The sequence below is a fragment of the Pan troglodytes genome, chromosome 18 (genome assembly GCF_028858775.2).
Source record: "Pan troglodytes isolate AG18354 chromosome 18, NHGRI_mPanTro3-v2.0_pri, whole genome shotgun sequence".
Lineage (NCBI taxonomy): Eukaryota > Metazoa > Chordata > Mammalia > Primates > Hominidae > Pan > Pan troglodytes.
In genome coordinates this window covers 65871048-65887194 of record NC_072416.2, presented here as the reverse complement: position 1 = coordinate 65887194, position 16147 = coordinate 65871048, and the positions used below count along the sequence as shown (strand labels likewise).

Sequence of the window (16147 nt, the reverse complement as noted above, 5' to 3'; positions counted from 1 at the left end):
AGGCCAGGATCCATGTGCTTAGGGCCCATTTTTGGAAAAACTGGTCATTGAAGCATCTCTACTTTCAGGGTCAGCCTGGTCTTTCAGATAGGCTGAGGCCTATTTCCCCATGTTTCAAGGACATTTAACTATGTTTTTGTAAAAATAAAATGGCGAGACCCAAATAAAAACCTTACTTTTTAATTTGTTTTGCCAAACAAACACAGTGAAAACTTTAGTCTAATTGTACAGAAAATAGAATTTGTAACCAGTAGCAAACAAAACAGGATAAACCTAAGTCCCTGGCAAGCTGGATCTCCATCAGCAGGTCATCCAGTTCCCCTTGTAAATGGTCTCCTGGGAAAATAAGTCCTAGGAGGCAGAGGCACAGATTTACCAGTCCCCATCAGAATCACAGGTTGCACCTGGGAAGGAAAAGCATGAAAAGGAGGAGAACTGATGTTACTTGAATCTCTTATCACTACACACATTAGAGTTGTCTGACTGCTGACCAACCTTAAGGTATGGTTTTCCCAAACCTATAGTCCCTGGACATCCCACCTGCATCCCTAGAGGGTAAGTTTCAAGTTCAGTGGTTCTGAAGCCTCTGCTTAACCAGAATCTGCAACAATAACTGGGGAGGAAGGGTAGACAAAGTCATAATTGCTGGTGTCACCAGGGCAGAGTCTAAGGCCCCAGCTTCCACTTCAGGAGGAAACAATTGAGGATGCCAGGTCACCAGCAAGAGAGTCCAGCTGCCTTAAGCCTCAGTACTGTCAACCAGTGCCCAGGAGTATAGAGGAGTTCAACAATGGCCTGCGGTCCCCTGGCTGGATGGGGTCTGGGAGTCCAGCAGGCTGCCGGGGCACCAGTTCACATTCCGTGCTTCTTGCGGATGACAGCCATGGCAAGCAGCCGATCCTTCTCACGCAGTTCTTCGCGCAGCTTGGCCTCGGTGAGACGCAGGTGGCGAATGCTGCCTTTCATCTCTTTCATCTTCACTTCCATCAGAGCCAGGATGTCCCGCTGCTCATTCAGCTTGCGCAGGAGCTCCTCCTCCGTGGTGCCTGACGACAAGGAGTACGAATGGTCGGAGCCAGTATCAGGGAAGCCCTCTTCCCCTACCACCACCAACTGGGGGCCCATAGGGCACTCGGCAGCCTCCAGCCCTGCGGTAGCAGCCTGTAACTCCGACGCGGCGGCCGCAGCGGCTGCGCCCTCTGCGGCTGCAAACTCCACTTGCACTGTAAGATCGATGGGCTTCACGTCTTCTCCAGTGGGAGTGATGGGCGCCGGCTGCACGGATCCCGGAGCCTGACTGCTGTCTACAGCGGCCTGAAGGGTGAGAAGCACGGCCGCGGAAGCAGATACCAGGTTCGGCTGCAGCTGGGCAGTCTGGGCAGTGGAGGCAGAGGGTGAGGACTGCTGCTGCTGCTGCTGCTGCTGCTGCTGCTGCTGCTGCTGCTGCTGTTGCTGTTGTTGCTGCTGCTGCTGCTGCCTGCGGCGGGCGGCCGCGGCCCCAGCGGGTCTGCGCGCTACTTTGCGCTCATTGACGCCGCGCAGCGGGAAGATGGTGGGGACGCGTACCGTGTAGGTCTTGCGGCCGCCCTGGAAGTGAACGCTGCAGAGACGGTGGCCTGTGGTGGGCTGGAAGGTGGAGAAGCACCCACTGACGCCGGCACGCGACACGTTCTTGAGCCAGAGGCGCCGCAACTCAGCGTCCTTTGGAAACGTGTAGAAGTGCAGCGCCTTGTCCCGGTGCGAGTTGTTGTAGCAGCCTGGCACGCAGCACGTAAAGCCAGGCATGGCTGCGCCGCGCGGCCCGGCCCGGCCCACCGGCCTCCTGCGCTCTTCGACGGCCCAGTGGCTACGCCGCCGCCCGCCCCTCGACGGGCGGCGCCGCGCGAGGCCTTGGGTGGTATCCCACCACTGCCGCTCGGCGCAGCCGGCCGGCCCGGCGCCCCGTGCCCAGAATACGCTTCCTGCCGGCCCGCGCCGCGCCGCCCGCCTGGCTGCCCGCCTGCGCTCGGGAGTGGGCCCCGGGGACGCCGCGAAGGACCGCCTGAGAAAGAGACTACGCCCCCCACAATGCCCCGCGCCAGGAGCGGCTCACTTCCGGGGCGGGTGTGTGCGGATTCCTGCCGCCTTCCAAGGCACTGCGATAGCCTCCGAAGAGCAGATTCTTTCCCCAGCCCGTCTTGTCCCCGGCGGGCAAGAGAAGCGTATTAGGTTGGAACGCTGTCGCCTGGACTGCTCCTCACGAGGACCCGAATCCTGATAGGGGCGTGGAGCGGGGCGGTGCGCGCCTCACCGGTACGCAAGCGCGGTGGGTATATGCCCACGGAGACTACAAATCCCGTGATGCCTCGCGCTGAACTAGGCGCCTTCCCTCCGAAGCGCCGCCTAAGGGAAAGATCGAGTTACTGCGGACCAGGATTCGGGCGAGGTTGTGCTGTTTGCCAGAACCAGTCCCCCAGCCCCGAGCCCCTTTGAGTCGACGGCATTGCTGCAGCAGAGGGAGACGAAACCTGGGCCTTGGCGCCCCGAAGGGTCTCAGGAGCCCCTTTCTTTGCGTTGGGGACTCTCTCCTGATTCAGCTGCTGCCTGCGTTGACCAACTGATCTAAACAAAGTCTCCAGTAGACGCCTACTATGTGGCTGACACAGTGCCGGGAGTTTGCGGGAGTCAGACCGACTGGGCTCCTCTCTTGGAGCCTGACTACCTAGACGGATAAGCGTCTGTCTTTTGGATAATAGATCTGAATGCACGCGAATGGATGTCTACTCACAAATAGTAATCGCTCCAAAGGAATTAACAGGAGAGCAGAGAAATGGGGGGGAGGTGGTGGGGGCCAGGAATAAAAAAACGAACGAAAGCTTGGGTAGGGAGAAGTAGCCAATTCTTGTCCCGGGAACCAGTCTGTAAGGCCACATGGCAGAAAACAGCTAGGCTCCGCCATTAAAGAGCCTGGAAGGGGGTGGCCCGGGTAGGGCCAAGCATAAGAAAATACCAAACTGGGACATGTTAAGGATTTGGGGTTTTGTTCTGCAGGCCACTGAGAGCTATTAAAGGATTTTATGGGAAAGGGTTTGCATTGTAACAATACGCCTCCCCCCACCTCAACTTATTTGAGGGAATCTTTTTTTTTTTTTTTTTTTTTTTTTTTTTTTTTTGTAAAGGAGTCTCACTCTCGCCAGACTGGAGTGCAATGGTGAGATCTCGGCTCACTGCAACCTCCGCCTCCTGGGTTCAAGCAATTCTCCTGCCTCAGCCTCCGGAGTAGCTGGGACTACAGGCGCATGCCACCATGCCCGGCTAATATATATATATATATATATGTATGTATTTTGTATTTAGTAGAGACGGGGTTTCGCCATGTTTCTCAGGCTGGTCTCGAACTCGTGAGCTCAGGCAATCTGCTCGCCTCGGCCTCCCAAAGTGCTAGGATTACAGGCGTGAGCTAGGATCACGGCGCCTGGCTGGGGGAAAATGTTTTAAAGAACACAAAATGTTGTGGAAAGCCAGGGAGGGGCCAGGCAGTTCTCCAGGTGAATTACCTGCAAACTAGCCCTCCTTTGCCGAGTTCTTCCTTCTCCCAATTTTTTTTAAACTTTTACTTTAGGTTCGGGGGTACGTGTGAAGGTTTACTACATAGGTGAACTCGTGTCACCGCGATTTGTTGTACAGATTATTTCATCACCCAGGTATTAAGCCCAGTACCCAATAGTTATCTTTTCTGTTCCTCTCCCTCCTCCCACCCCCCGCAATTAGACCCCAGTGTCTGTTGTTGCCTTCTTTGTGTTCATGAGTTCTCATCATTTAACTCACACTTGTGAGAATATGTGGTATTTGGTTTTCTGTTCCTGCATTAGTTTGCTAAGGATAATGGCCCCCAGCTCCATGCCTTTTCCCACAAAAGACATGATCATGGTCACCTCCCAATTTTTCTTGTCCTTTTTTCTCTCCTGATAGCAGATCACAGGCATGAAATGGAAACCTAATATACATTATTTCTTTTTTTTCTTTTTTTCTTTTGAGATGGAGTCTCACTCTGTTGCCCAGGCTGGAGGGCAGTGGCGCGATCTCGGCTCACTGCAAGCTCTGCCTCCCGGGTTTACGCCATTCTCCTGCCTCAGCCTCCCAAGTAGCTGGGACTACAAGCGCCCGCCACCGCGCCCGGCTAATTTTTTTTTGTATTTTTAGTAAAGACGGGGTTTCACCGTGTTAGCCAGGATGGTCTCGATCTCCTGACTTCGTGATCCGCCCGCCTCGGCCTCCCAAAGTGCTGGGATTAAAGGCGTGAGCCACCGCGCCCGGCCTCTAATGTACATTATTTCTAATTATAGTATTTGACATAAAAACAAAATGGGGCCGGTGTAGCCCCTGGTAAAAGATATGCATTCATTTGGGTGAATCATTTATACAACGGTATAAACATGAACACACATATTACATTTTTACTTATGTATTTATTTATTTGAGATGGAGTTTCGTTCTCATTGTTGAGGCTGCAGTGCAGTGGTGCGATCTCGGCTTACTGCAACCTCCACCTCCCAGGTTCAAGAGATTCTCCTGCCTCAGCCTCCCAAGTAGCTGGGATTACAGGCGCCGGGCACCACACCCAGCTAATTTTGTGTACTTTTAGTAGAGACAGGGTTTCGCCATGTTGGGCTGGCTGGTCTCCCACTCCTGACCTCAGGTGATCCACCCACCTCGGCCTCCCAAAGTGCTGGGATTATAGGTGTGAGCTACCGTGCCCAGCCTATTTATTTATTTATTTATTTTTATTTTTCTTAGACGATGTCTCACTCTGTTGCCCAGGCTGGCGTGTAGTGGTGCAATCTTGGCTCACTGCAACATCCGCCTCTTGGGTTCAAGCAATTCTTCTGCCTTAGCCTCCCAGGTAACTGGGATTACAGGTGTGCATGACCACACCCAGCTAATTTTTTTTTTTTTTTTTTTTTTTTTTTGAGGTGGAGTTTTGTTCTTGGTCAGGCTGGAGTGAAGTGGCACGATCTAGGCTCACTGCAACCTCCACTTCAGGGTTCAAGCAATTCTCCTGCCTCAGCCTCCCAAGAGCTGGTATTATAGGTGCCCACCACCATACCCGGCTAATTTTTGTATTTTTGTAGAGCGGGGTTTTCCTCATGTTGGCCAGGTTGGTCGCAAACTCCTGACCTCATGCAATCCACCCATCTCAGCCTCCCAAAGTGCTGGGATTACAGGCGTGAGCCACCGCACCCGACCTAATTTTTGTATTTTTAGAAGAGATGGAGTTTCAACATGTTGGGCAGGCTAGTCTGGAACTTCTGACCTCAGGTGATCCGGCCACCTTGGCCTCCTAAAGTGCTGGGATTACAAGTGTGAGCCACTGCACCCGGCCAATATTACATGCTTAAATTTTTTTTTTTTTTTTTTTTTTGAGACAGAGTCTTGCACTCACACTGTGGCCAGGGCTGGAGTGCAGTGGCACAATCTCGGTTCACTGTAATCTCTGCCTCCCGAGTTCACACAATTTTCCTGCCTCAGCCTCCTGAGTAGGTGGAATTACAGGCCCACACCACTACACCCGACTAATTTTTTGTATTTTTCATAGAGACAGGGTTTCACTATGTTGGCCAGACTGGCCTTGACCTCCTGACCTCATGATCCACCCACCTCAGCCTCCCAAAGTGCTGGAATTACAGGTGTGAGCCACCGCGCCTGGCCATTTTTTTTTCTTCTTTTTTTTTTTGAGACGGAGTCTCGCTCTGTCACCCAGGCTGGAATGCAATGGCACGATGATCTCGGCTCACAGCAATCTCCATCTCCCGGGTTCAAGCCATTCTCCTGCCTCAGCCTCCCGAGTAGCTGGGACTACAGGCATGAACCACCATGCCTGGCTAATTTTTGTGTTTTTAGTAAAGATGGGGTTTCACCACGTTGTCCAGGCTGGTCTCGAACTCCTGACCTCAGGTGATCAGCCTGCCTCGGCCTCCCAAAGTGCTGGGATTACAGGCATGAACCACCGTGCCTGGCCATGTTTAAATACGTGTGCAATAGAGATAAAATTCAGCAAAAGATCATTGTAACTGTTATGGTTCAAACTCTACCTGTCTCAGGACTCACCTTGCTAAAAAAATGTCGAGAGGCCAAATTGATGTAATTTCTTTATGCACAGAATATTGAAAATTATGCCCAATGAAACTCTAATTTCCAGTACATAAAATCACCTGTCATCTACACTTAATCTTCTACCTCAAAGCATATCTGGAATACATGGCTTTCTCCCCACCTCCACGATCCAGCTCACTCTCTGTCTTAATCACCCCTGGAGAAAGGCAAGAACCTCATCACATGTCTCCCTGCCTTCAATCTTGCCTCTCCTGCAATCTGTTCTTCACATGACTGCCAAAGAAAATCTGATATGTCATACCTCTGCTTAAATTCCTCCACTGGCTTCCTATTCCATTTAGAATAATGTCCAGATTCTTTCCCAGAGCCTGCAAGACCCCGTATTAGTCTAGCCCTGTCATTCTCTTTCGCTCCTCCCTGCCTCACTTCATCCCAGTATTTTTTTTAAACAAGTAATTATAACGTTTAATTATGTGAACAAACAGAATACTACTGTACGAAGAATGAAGCTCATGGTTTGTTTGTTTGTTTGTTTTTGAGACAGAGTCTCACTCTGTCACCCAGGCTGGAGTGCAATCTTGGCTGACTGCAACCTTCACCCTCCAAGTTCAAGCGATTCTCCTGCCTCAGCCTCCCGAGTAGCTGGGATTACAGGCACCTGCCATCGTGCCCGGCTAATTTTTTGTATTTTTAGTAGAGACAGGGTTTCACCATCTTGGCCAGGCTGGTCTTGAACTCCTGACCTTGTGATCCACCTGCCTCGGCCTCCCAAGTGCTGGGATTACAGGTGTGAGCCACTGCGCCCAGCCAAAGTTCATGTTTTAATCTTTTTTGAAACATGTTTGACCAGCCTGGGCAACATGGTGAAACCCCGCCTGTACGTAAAATACAATAATTAGCTGGGCATGGTGACTCACTCCGGTAATCCCAACTACTCAGAAGGCTGAGGTGGGAGGATGGCTTGAGTCCAGAAGGTTGAGATCTTCAGTGACCTGTGATCCCACCATTGCACTCCAGCGCGGGTGACAGAGCGAGACCCTGTCTCAAAAAAAAAAGAAAAAAAAAAGGCCAGGCACGGTGGCTCACGCCTGTAATCCCAGCACTTTGGGAGGCTGAGGCGGAGGATCACCTGAGGTTAGGAGTTGGAGACCAGCCTGGCCAACATAGCGAAACCTCGTCTCTACTAAAAATACAAAAAATTTCGTAGTGGCTCACGCCTGTAATCCCAGCACTTTGGGAGGCCGAGGCGGGCAGATCACAAGGTCAGGAGATCGAGACCATCCTGGCTAACACGGTGAAACCCCGTCTCTACTAAAAATACAAAAAATTAGCCGGGCGTGGTAGTGGGCGCCTGTACTCCCAGCTACTTGGGAGGCTGAGGCAGGAGAATGGCGTGAACCTTTGGGAGGCTGAGGCAGGCGGATCACCTGAGGTCGGGAGTTCAAGACCAGCCTGACCAACATGGAGAAACCCCATCTTTACTAAAAATACAAAATCAGCCATGCGTGGTGGCACATGCCTGTAATCCCAGCTACTCGAGAGGCTCAGAAGGCGGAGGTTGCGGTGAGCTGAGATCACGCCATTGCACTCCAGCCTGGGCAACAAGAGCAAAACTCTGTCTCAAAAAAAGAAAAAAAAAATACAAAAAATTAGCCGGACTTGGCGGTGGGCACCTGTAATCCTAGCTACTTGGGAGGCTGAGGCAGGGAGAATTGCTTGAACCCAGGAGGCAGAGGTTGCAGTGAGCTGAGATCGCACCACTACACTCCAGCCTGGGCAACAAAGCGAGACTCCATCTCAAAAAAAAAAAAAGATGTTTGTTTTTTTCCATATTATTCAATAGTTCAAGGTTTTACTAGTAAATGAATAAATAATTTAAAACTGCAGGCTGGGGCCGGGTGTAGTGGCTCACGCCTGTAATCCCAGCACTTTGGGAGGCTGAGGTGGGCGGATCATGAGGTCAGGAGGTCAAGACCATCTTGGCCAACATGGTGAAACCCCGTCTCTACTAAAAATACAAAAAATTAGCCAGGTGTGGTGGTGGGCACCTGTAATCCCAGCTACTTGGGAGGCTGAGGCAGGGAGAATTGCTTGAAACCGGGAGGCAGAGGTTGCAGTGAGCTGAGATTGTGCCACTGCACTCCATCCCGGGCAACAAAGTGAGACTCCATCTCAAAAAACAAAAAACAAAAACAAAAACAAAACTGCAGACCAGGCGCCATGGCTCACGCCTGTAATCCCAGCACTTTGGGAGGCTGAGGCAGGCGGATCATGAGGAGTTCGAGACCAGCATGACCCAAATGGTGAAACCCCGTCTCTATACAAAAATTAGCTGGGCGTGGTGGTGCCAGCCTGTAATCCCAGCTGCTCAGGAGGCTGAGGCAGGAGAACATCTCAAAAAAACAAAAACAAAAACAAAAACAAAACTGCATTTAGGTAGTAACCATGGAAATATGTCTGCAAAAGGATAGCAAATTGAGTCAGATAACACAGATATCAGATCTAAATGACAAGGAATATTGATAGCTTTTTCTCTACGGTTCTCTTATTTTGAGAAGCAAGAATCTAATTTTTGCTTAATTTTTTTTTTTTTCCGAGATGGAGTCTTGCTTAGTCGCCCAAGCTGGAGTAGTGTGGCTCGATCTCAGCTCTGCAACCTCTGCCTCCCAGGGTTCAAGCAATTCTCCTGCCTCAGTTTCCAGAGTAGCTGGAATTATAGGTGAGTGCCACTACACCCGGCTAATTTTTGTGTTTTTAGTAGAGACAGGTTTAACCATGTTGGCCAGACTGGTCTTGAACTCCTGACCTCAAGTGATCCGCCCGCCTCAGCCTCCCAAAGTGCTGGGATTACAGGCATGAGCCACCATGCCTGGACTTCTTGGCTCAGCTTTTTTAACACAAGCACAAATATGCCCATGCCTGTCTCAGGTATCTGATAATTTACACTTGATCTCAGTGCAGATTCTGGGATAGTGAACTCCACGGAAGACTCAGAAACCAAGTTCTAATTCAGTTGCCATGAAAACTTAAGGTGAGAGGATTGTCAACCAGTGAAAAATACGGAGGAAAACACTAACAGAATATGGTAAGCATCTCTAGCATTAAAAATTTTTATTGGCCGGGCGCAGTGGCTCACACCTGTAATCCCAGCACTTTGGGAGGCCGAGGCAGGCGGATCACTTGAGGTCAGGAGTTTGACACCAGCCTGACCAACATGGAGAAACCCTGTCTCTACTTAAAATACAAAATTAGCTGGGTGTCGTGGTGCATGCCTGTAATCCCAGCTACTTGGGAGGCTGAGGCAGGAGAATCGCTTGAACCTAGGAGGTGGAGGTTGCGGTGAGCCGAGATTGTGCCATTGCACTCCAGCCTGGGCAACAAGAGCAAAACTCTGTCTCCAAAAAAACCCCAATTTTTATTTATTTATTTTGCTAGATGTGGTGGTAATGGGGAAAACATTAATAGAACTTTTGAGAGCCGGAATTCATCTCAAAATTGCTCATGTTTGGAGATCATAATAACATCAGTGCTGGATCACAAACAGCCTATTAGCCTTGGAGCCTGCTTCCTGGTCTCTTCTGATAGAGATAGGCCCTATAGACAGATTTGCAAAGCAGATCTTTTAAAAATGCTTTTATTATTTTTTGAGACAAGGTCTCTCTCTGTTGCCCAGGCTGGAGTGCGATCACGACTCACTTAAGTCTTGAACTCCTGGGCTCAAGCAATGCTCCTGCCTCAGCCTCCCCATTATCTGGGACTACAGGCACGCACCACCATGCCTGAATAATTTATTTTTATTTTTTGTAGAGACCAGGGGGCGGGGGTCTCACTGTGTTGCCCAGGCTGCTCTCGAACTCCTGAGCTCAAGCTATCCTCCCGCCTCGGTGTCCTAAAGTATGGAATTACAGGCGTGAACCACCGCCTAGCCTGCAAATGCAAATCTAACCAGGTCATATGTAGGATAAAAATCTTTTTCCTGGCCCAAGTGTCTCTCCTCATCTTCGGAGAGAGAGATGGGAATGAGAGAGCCTTCTAATAATAGCAGTTGCTAGTTACAGTGCCCTGGCTTATCGTGTGTTAGACTCTGAGTTAAACATCAACTCCTTGAATCATTACAAGCTCCTTATCAGGTGGGTATCAACCTCAATTTACAGATGAAGAAGCCAAGACTTGGGCTGCTTGCATTACATTAACCGAGGTTTACCCGCAGCGAGGCTGCCTCCAAAGCATCCGGAGTTTGCAACCATCACTGTCCACCCCGCGAGCTGCAATAGTGCGAGAACTACAATTCCCGTGGGGCTGTGCGGGAGCATCGCGAGAGTTACCTTAACTGTGGCGGCGGGAAGGCGGACCCTGCAGCTGGCTGGGCGGTTAGGAGGGTCCGGGGCCGAGACGATGGCTGACGACAACCCTGACAGCGACTCCACGCCGCGCACGCTGCTGCGACGCGTGCTGGATACAGCGGACCCGCGCACCCCGCGGCGACCCCGGAGTGCTCGGGCTGGGTATGTGAGGGGGCTCTCCGAGTACTTGAGCAACTAGAGGGACCGGGGAGTGGGGTCTGGGTGGAACCCAGCGTCGACTCTGTTCGAAGAGGAAAACTGAGTCTCATAGAGGAGCAGGGCCTGGGACTCTGAGAACTGGTTCCTTTGCTCTAGCCGGGCCCGGGCCAGCTGTTTGTGCCCCTGCCCCCAGGGCTCCAGGCAGCCAGCCCTCGGGACCACAGAGCCTGACTGATCCCGAGTCTCTGGGGGCTCGGCCACTGGAGATGGAGGATAGGGGCTCAGAATCTCACCTTCTGCTCTGTTCTCTAGGCAGCTTTCCCCAGACCAGCCAGGGTGTGCCTAGGCATTTGCCCTGAACTTCTGCGTCCCGAGGGTTCCCACTGTTCCTGCTGATTGTTTTACTGTCCTTGTAGCTCCCAGCTGGGAAATGGGAAAGGAGCTAGAGGACAGCCTGGGCAGAAGTTGGGAGGCAGCAACTGGAAGATGCTTTGCTAAGGAGCAGGGAATTTGGCCTGAGTCAGTGGGAGTGGCAGTGGGTGAGGGCTGTGGTGAGCTCATGGTGCAGAGGATGCATACGTTGACATCTGCCAGACTGGGACAGTGGAGTTTCTTTATAGGGAATGAGAAGCCATTCATTATAGGTTTTACACCCATGAGGTAGGAGCTGCGCCCTGGGAACACTTATGTGGCTCTGGAATCTGAGAGGGACTGGACTGGAGAGACTAAGGTGTCTGGGGTACCAAGTTCTTAAAAGATTTTAAAATACTTTAATATCCATCATGGATTGTTACTTTCATGTCTGGGGTGGATGCTTTTCCAATTGCCCCTCTTGTCTGTGTGGCTAACCCCTACTTATCCTTTGTGATTCTGCTGAAGTCACCTCTGCGAAGCCTTTCCCAGCCCCTCCTGGTTGGTTCACTCATATGCCCTCTCTATTCCCATACCCCAGGGGTCTTCTTCGGTCCACACTGCTGGTGACATAGGGCTGGGAACAGGGGCGATGGTAGGGGCAAGTGGTTTCTGGGTCCCTAGCCCTGAGGGAAAAAGGCTCCAGACCAAGACCCCTGATGAAGGCATGTCTCTATATTCTCTATCCCTCCTCACCGTAATTCTCGGCATAATTGCTGGTCTTTACACAGAGCCCGGAGAGCCCTGCTTGAAACGGCTTCCTCCAGGAGGTTGAGTGGCCAAACAAGGACGATAGCCAGAGGGCGTTCCCATGGAGCCAGGGTAAGTACCCAGCCCACTGACCCCAAAGGGCCCTGGCTGCCTCGGGGAGGGGGGTTGAGGTCTAGCTCTGCTCTGGAGCCCACCTTGAGGAAATCTCAAGGCAGACGGACAGACTGGTTGCTTGGTGCTTTGCCGATAGTCTATTGGCAGATCGGCCCATATTCAGGCCAGTGGGCACTTGGAGGAACAGACACCTCGGACGCTGCTGAAGAACATCCTACTAACTGGTAAGTGAGCGCTGGCCTGCTGGTCAGAGTTAGGTACCAGTCCAACCCCAGTCTTGTGGTATCTTTTATTCAGGGTGGCCTATTCTGTCAGCCCCACCCTCTCCTTGGTGTTTCTGCAGCCCCAGAATCTTCCATCCTGATGCCTGAGTCGGTAGTGAAGCCAGTGCCAGCACGGCAGGTGGTCCAACCCTCCAGACAAGAGAGCAGTTGCGGCAGGTACACAGAACTCCCCCACCTTGGATTGTGCTATGGGCAGCTTAGTCCGGGAGTTTCTTGGGGGTTGCAAAAGCCAGAATTGGACTTCCTGGCCTGTCTGAGATAAGCTCCATTCTTATAGCCTGGAGCTGCAACTTCCTGAGCTCGAGCCCCCCACAACCCTGGCTCCAGGTCTGCTGGCCCCTGGCAGGAGGAAACAGAGGCTGAGACTGTCAATGTTTCAGCAGGGAGTGGACCAGGGGTTGTCTCTCTCCCAAGGTGAGGCCCTGGACAACACTTTTGCTACCCTCTCCCTCCTGTCCTCTGGAGAGGCTGAGGAGTCCTGAGAGAGGGCCCTCACAGGCCTGGATCACTTACCATGGTTTTCTTCTTTTACATTCTCTTGCCGGTTGCTGACAGAGCCTCAAGGGAATGCTGATGCCTCTTCCCTCACCAGGTGCTGTTCTGGGTGTTTCCTGTTCTGGGAGTGGGTGGAGGAGAGACTTGGGGAGGGAGGTGCTGCCTGGGATGGAATCTGCCCATACTACTTCCTACCAGTTTTAGCCTCACAGCATCTGTTCTAAGAGATGAGAGCCCCAGGGCAGATGGAGGGATCTGTGGGCAAACTGGGTCTCAGGTACCTGACTTTCCTCTGTGCCTCCCCACCTCACCAGATCCCTCAACCTGACCTTTGCCACACCTCTTCAGCCACAGTCAGTGCAGAGGCCTGGCTTGGCCCGCAGACCTCCAGCCCGCCGAGCTGTAGACGTGGGTGCCTTTTTGCGGGATCTGCGAGATACTTCCCTGGCTCCTCCAAGTAAGGTTGGGTTTTCCCCTGCTGGCCTTTGGGGAAAGCTCTCCCCGCTATGACAGATAGGAGGTGATGCTGAGTCAGGGTTGCACCCCTCTCGGTGGGGTCAAGGACAGCGAGCAACTCTGGTCAGTGGGTCTACAAGGAATTTCTGCTTGCTTTCTACAGGGGGCCTCTTTCCTTGGTCCCTCGGTGTCTCCCAGGGCCCCATATCCTTAGACTATAGGGCTGGAGGTTGTAAAGGGGTGTGGTGTGGTGGCCAAAACTTGTTGAGAGGGGCCAGGTTTCAGGATCAGCTGGCCAATTCAAACTGACCTGGGAGCCTGATTGCAGAAAACAAGTTCACCAGAGTAAGAAGAGGGTTTGGGAAGACGGAGCAGAACAAGCAGCGAAGAGGTATTTTAAGTGGGCAGCTGGTGGGCGGGCAGCTATAGGGGCCTGCGACTGCCAGGCAGAGGAACAGGAAGGTAAGCAAGGAGGGCTGTAGGCGATAAGGCCTCGCGTGCTAGGTCGTCTTCTTTCTCTGAAGGCCACTCAGGGCGGACCCATGCAGCCCACTGTCCAGGCCCTGGCAACGCTGAGTAGCAGCCGGTGGGCCTGGAATACGCTGAGAGCCAGCTGGCCCCTGATCTCCAGATGACAGCCTCAGAACCTGTTACTACTCTGCCCACAGACATTGTGTTGGAGGACACCCAGCCGTTCTCTCAGCCCATGGTTGGCTCCCCCCATGTGTATCACTCCCTGCCCTGCACGCCTCACACTGGGGCTGAAGACGCTGAGCAGGCTGCCGGTCGCAAGACACAGAGCAGTGGGCCTGGGCTGCAGAAGAATAGTGAGTGTGTGGCACTGGTGGCCTGGAGCCAAATTTAGCTTGGGTGAGAGTTGACAATGGTAGTTTTCCTTCCTCAAGCCCCTCTGTGCCCCTAGAGCACCCTGGCTGTGGCTGCCTCCTTCATCCAAGAGCAGAGTCCATGTTGGGCCAGGAGACTTCAGATCCATGTCCTGGTGCTGCCTCTGGCTTTGTCTTTCCTCAGTGGGCAGGACTGGGTCTGCTAGTCCATCTTTACCCTTCTCTGAGCTACGCAGCCTTGGCCTGCTGCGTCTCCAGCCTGTATTCTCTCCCCTTCACTCAGGCCCTGGGAAACCAGCCCAGTTTCTGGCAGGAGAGGCAGAGGAGGGCGATGCCTTTGCTCTGGGCTTCCTGAGCACCAGCAGTGGTGTCTCTGGAGAAGATGAAGTAGAGCCCTTACACGGTGGAGTTGAAGAGGCAGAGAAAAAGATGGAAGAAGAAGGTGTGAGTATGAGTGAAATGGAGGCAACAGGAGCACAAGGACCCAGCAGGGTAGAAGAGGCCGAGGGACACACAGAGGTGACAGAAGCAGAGGGATCCCAGGGGACTGCTGAGGCTGACGGGCCAGGAGCATCTTCAGGGGATGAGGATGCCTCTGGCAGGGCAGGTAAGAGGCCCAGTGCAGGGAGTGACTGGTGACAGCTGTGTTCAGGCCCTAGCACACAGAAAGGCCTTGCCTGGGTTGTGTTTCCGGGCACTGGTGGTGGTAGGGGGTCAGGGAGACACTGAGGGGCACCTGCTTGGCTGGAGCTAGGTGGGGCCCACCAGAAACAGGACAGAAATACTGTGGCTGTGCTGGCCTGGGTGAGATGGTCAGGCCTGGGATCCCTGTGACCCCACCCTTCTTCTTTGTAGCAAGTCCAGAGTCGGCCTCCAGCACCCCTGAGTCTCTCCAGGCCAGGCGACATCATCAGTTTATTGAGCCAGCCCCAGCGCCTGGTGCTGCAGTGTAAGATCCCACAACCCCATTCCTCTGGGCCTCTTGGGAAGGGAGCATTGGGTATGCTGTGTACATAGGGTCCTCCCCCTTCCTACGGGTATGCAGATGATTACCCAGCAGGGCAGCTTCAGCTGGGCTGGGGAGAGCTCACCAAGAGCACCCCTGCCATCCTGGTGCCTGCCTCCACGGCTTAGAGGAGCCTGGGTGAGGGGAAAGTATGTGGTTGGTTTGTAGTCAGAAAAGGCTTCCTGGAAGACGATTAGCAGAATCGGGAAAGGCAGCAGTAGAGTAAGGAGAGAGACTGTCCATTCTAAGGCCTGGAGTCATGGACCCAAGCAGGTACCAATATAGATAATAAGCCTGAACCAGGATGTCGAGTCGACTGTGGAGGGACACAGCCCCAGGGAAAGACTGGCCTCTATGTGGCCCCCTGATCCAACTGCCCCTCAGCAGGTGGTCAGGGCTGCTGGTCCTGGCTGGCCAAGGGCCACGTGGTCCCCAGCCTCAGCAGAAGCCAGCAAGACTTGCTCTTGAATAAGAGCCTCCTTGAGGCAAGTTCAGCCCCCTCTGTCCACTGTTGCCCTCAGCTTATCTTCAGAGCCTGCAGAGCCTCTGTTGGTCAGGCATCCCCCTAGGCCCCGGACCACCGGCCCCAGGCCCCGGCAAGATCCCCACAAGGCTGGACTGAGCCACTATGTGAAACTCTTTAGCTTCTATGCCAAGATGCCCATGGAGAGGAAGGCTCTTGAGATGGTGGAGAAGTGGTGAGTCCTGGGCACGTGGGGTAGGGAGAGGAACCCCTCGGGTCATGATCAGACTGTTCAGCCTGCTCTATCCCCACCTTCTTGACAGCCTAGATAAATATTTCCAGCATCTTTGTGATGATCTGGAGGTATTTGCTGCTCATGCTGGCCGCAAGACTGTGAAGCCAGAGGACCTGGAGCTGCTGATGCGGCGGTGAGAAGGCGGAAGGTGTAGGGGTGCTGGCTGGGGGAGTTCTGGTGCTGATTCTGCCTGTCCCTTCTCTTCCTCCACTGCAGGCAGGGCCTGGTCACTGACCAAGTCTCACTGCACGTGCTAGTGGAGCGGCACCTGCCCCTGGAGTACCGGCAGCTGCTCATCCCCTGCGCATACAGTGGCAACTCTGTCTTCCCTGCCCAGTAGTGGCCAGGCTTCAACACTTTCCCTGTCCCCACCTGGGGCCTCTTGCCCCCACATATTTCTCCAGGTCTCCTCCCCACCCCCCCAGCATCAATAAAGTGTCATAAACAGAATATTCTGCATTTTGGTGCATGT

The 16147-nt window shown here is 52.9% G+C and overlaps 2 protein-coding genes across 5 annotated transcripts; one reads left to right on the top strand and one right to left on the bottom strand.

The window, feature by feature from the left end:
• Positions 1-164: 164 nt before the first annotated feature.
• On the bottom strand, positions 165-2063 carry THAP11 (THAP domain containing 11). Its single transcript, XM_511041.8, has one exon. The coding sequence runs from the start codon at positions 1783-1785 to the stop codon at positions 853-855; it is 933 nt and encodes a 310-aa protein (XP_511041.3). The 5' UTR covers positions 1786-2063; the 3' UTR covers positions 165-852.
• A 27-nt stretch (positions 2064-2090) lies between these two features.
• CENPT (centromere protein T) lies at positions 2091-16125 on the top strand. 4 transcript variants are annotated; one of them, XM_009430970.3, is made up of 16 exons: positions 2091-2772; positions 8692-8812; positions 9050-9178; positions 10248-10598; positions 11738-11828; positions 11968-12055; positions 12175-12271; positions 12393-12529; positions 12671-12707; positions 12925-13067; positions 13735-13893; positions 14195-14518; positions 14767-14860; positions 15439-15615; positions 15704-15808; positions 15892-16125. In XM_009430970.3, the coding sequence occupies exons 4-16, from the start codon at positions 10489-10491 to the stop codon at positions 16013-16015; spliced, it is 1686 nt and encodes a 561-aa protein (XP_009429245.1). In that variant the 5' UTR covers positions 2091-2772; positions 8692-8812; positions 9050-9178; positions 10248-10488; the 3' UTR covers positions 16016-16125.
• The last annotated feature ends 22 nt before the right edge of the window (positions 16126-16147 follow it).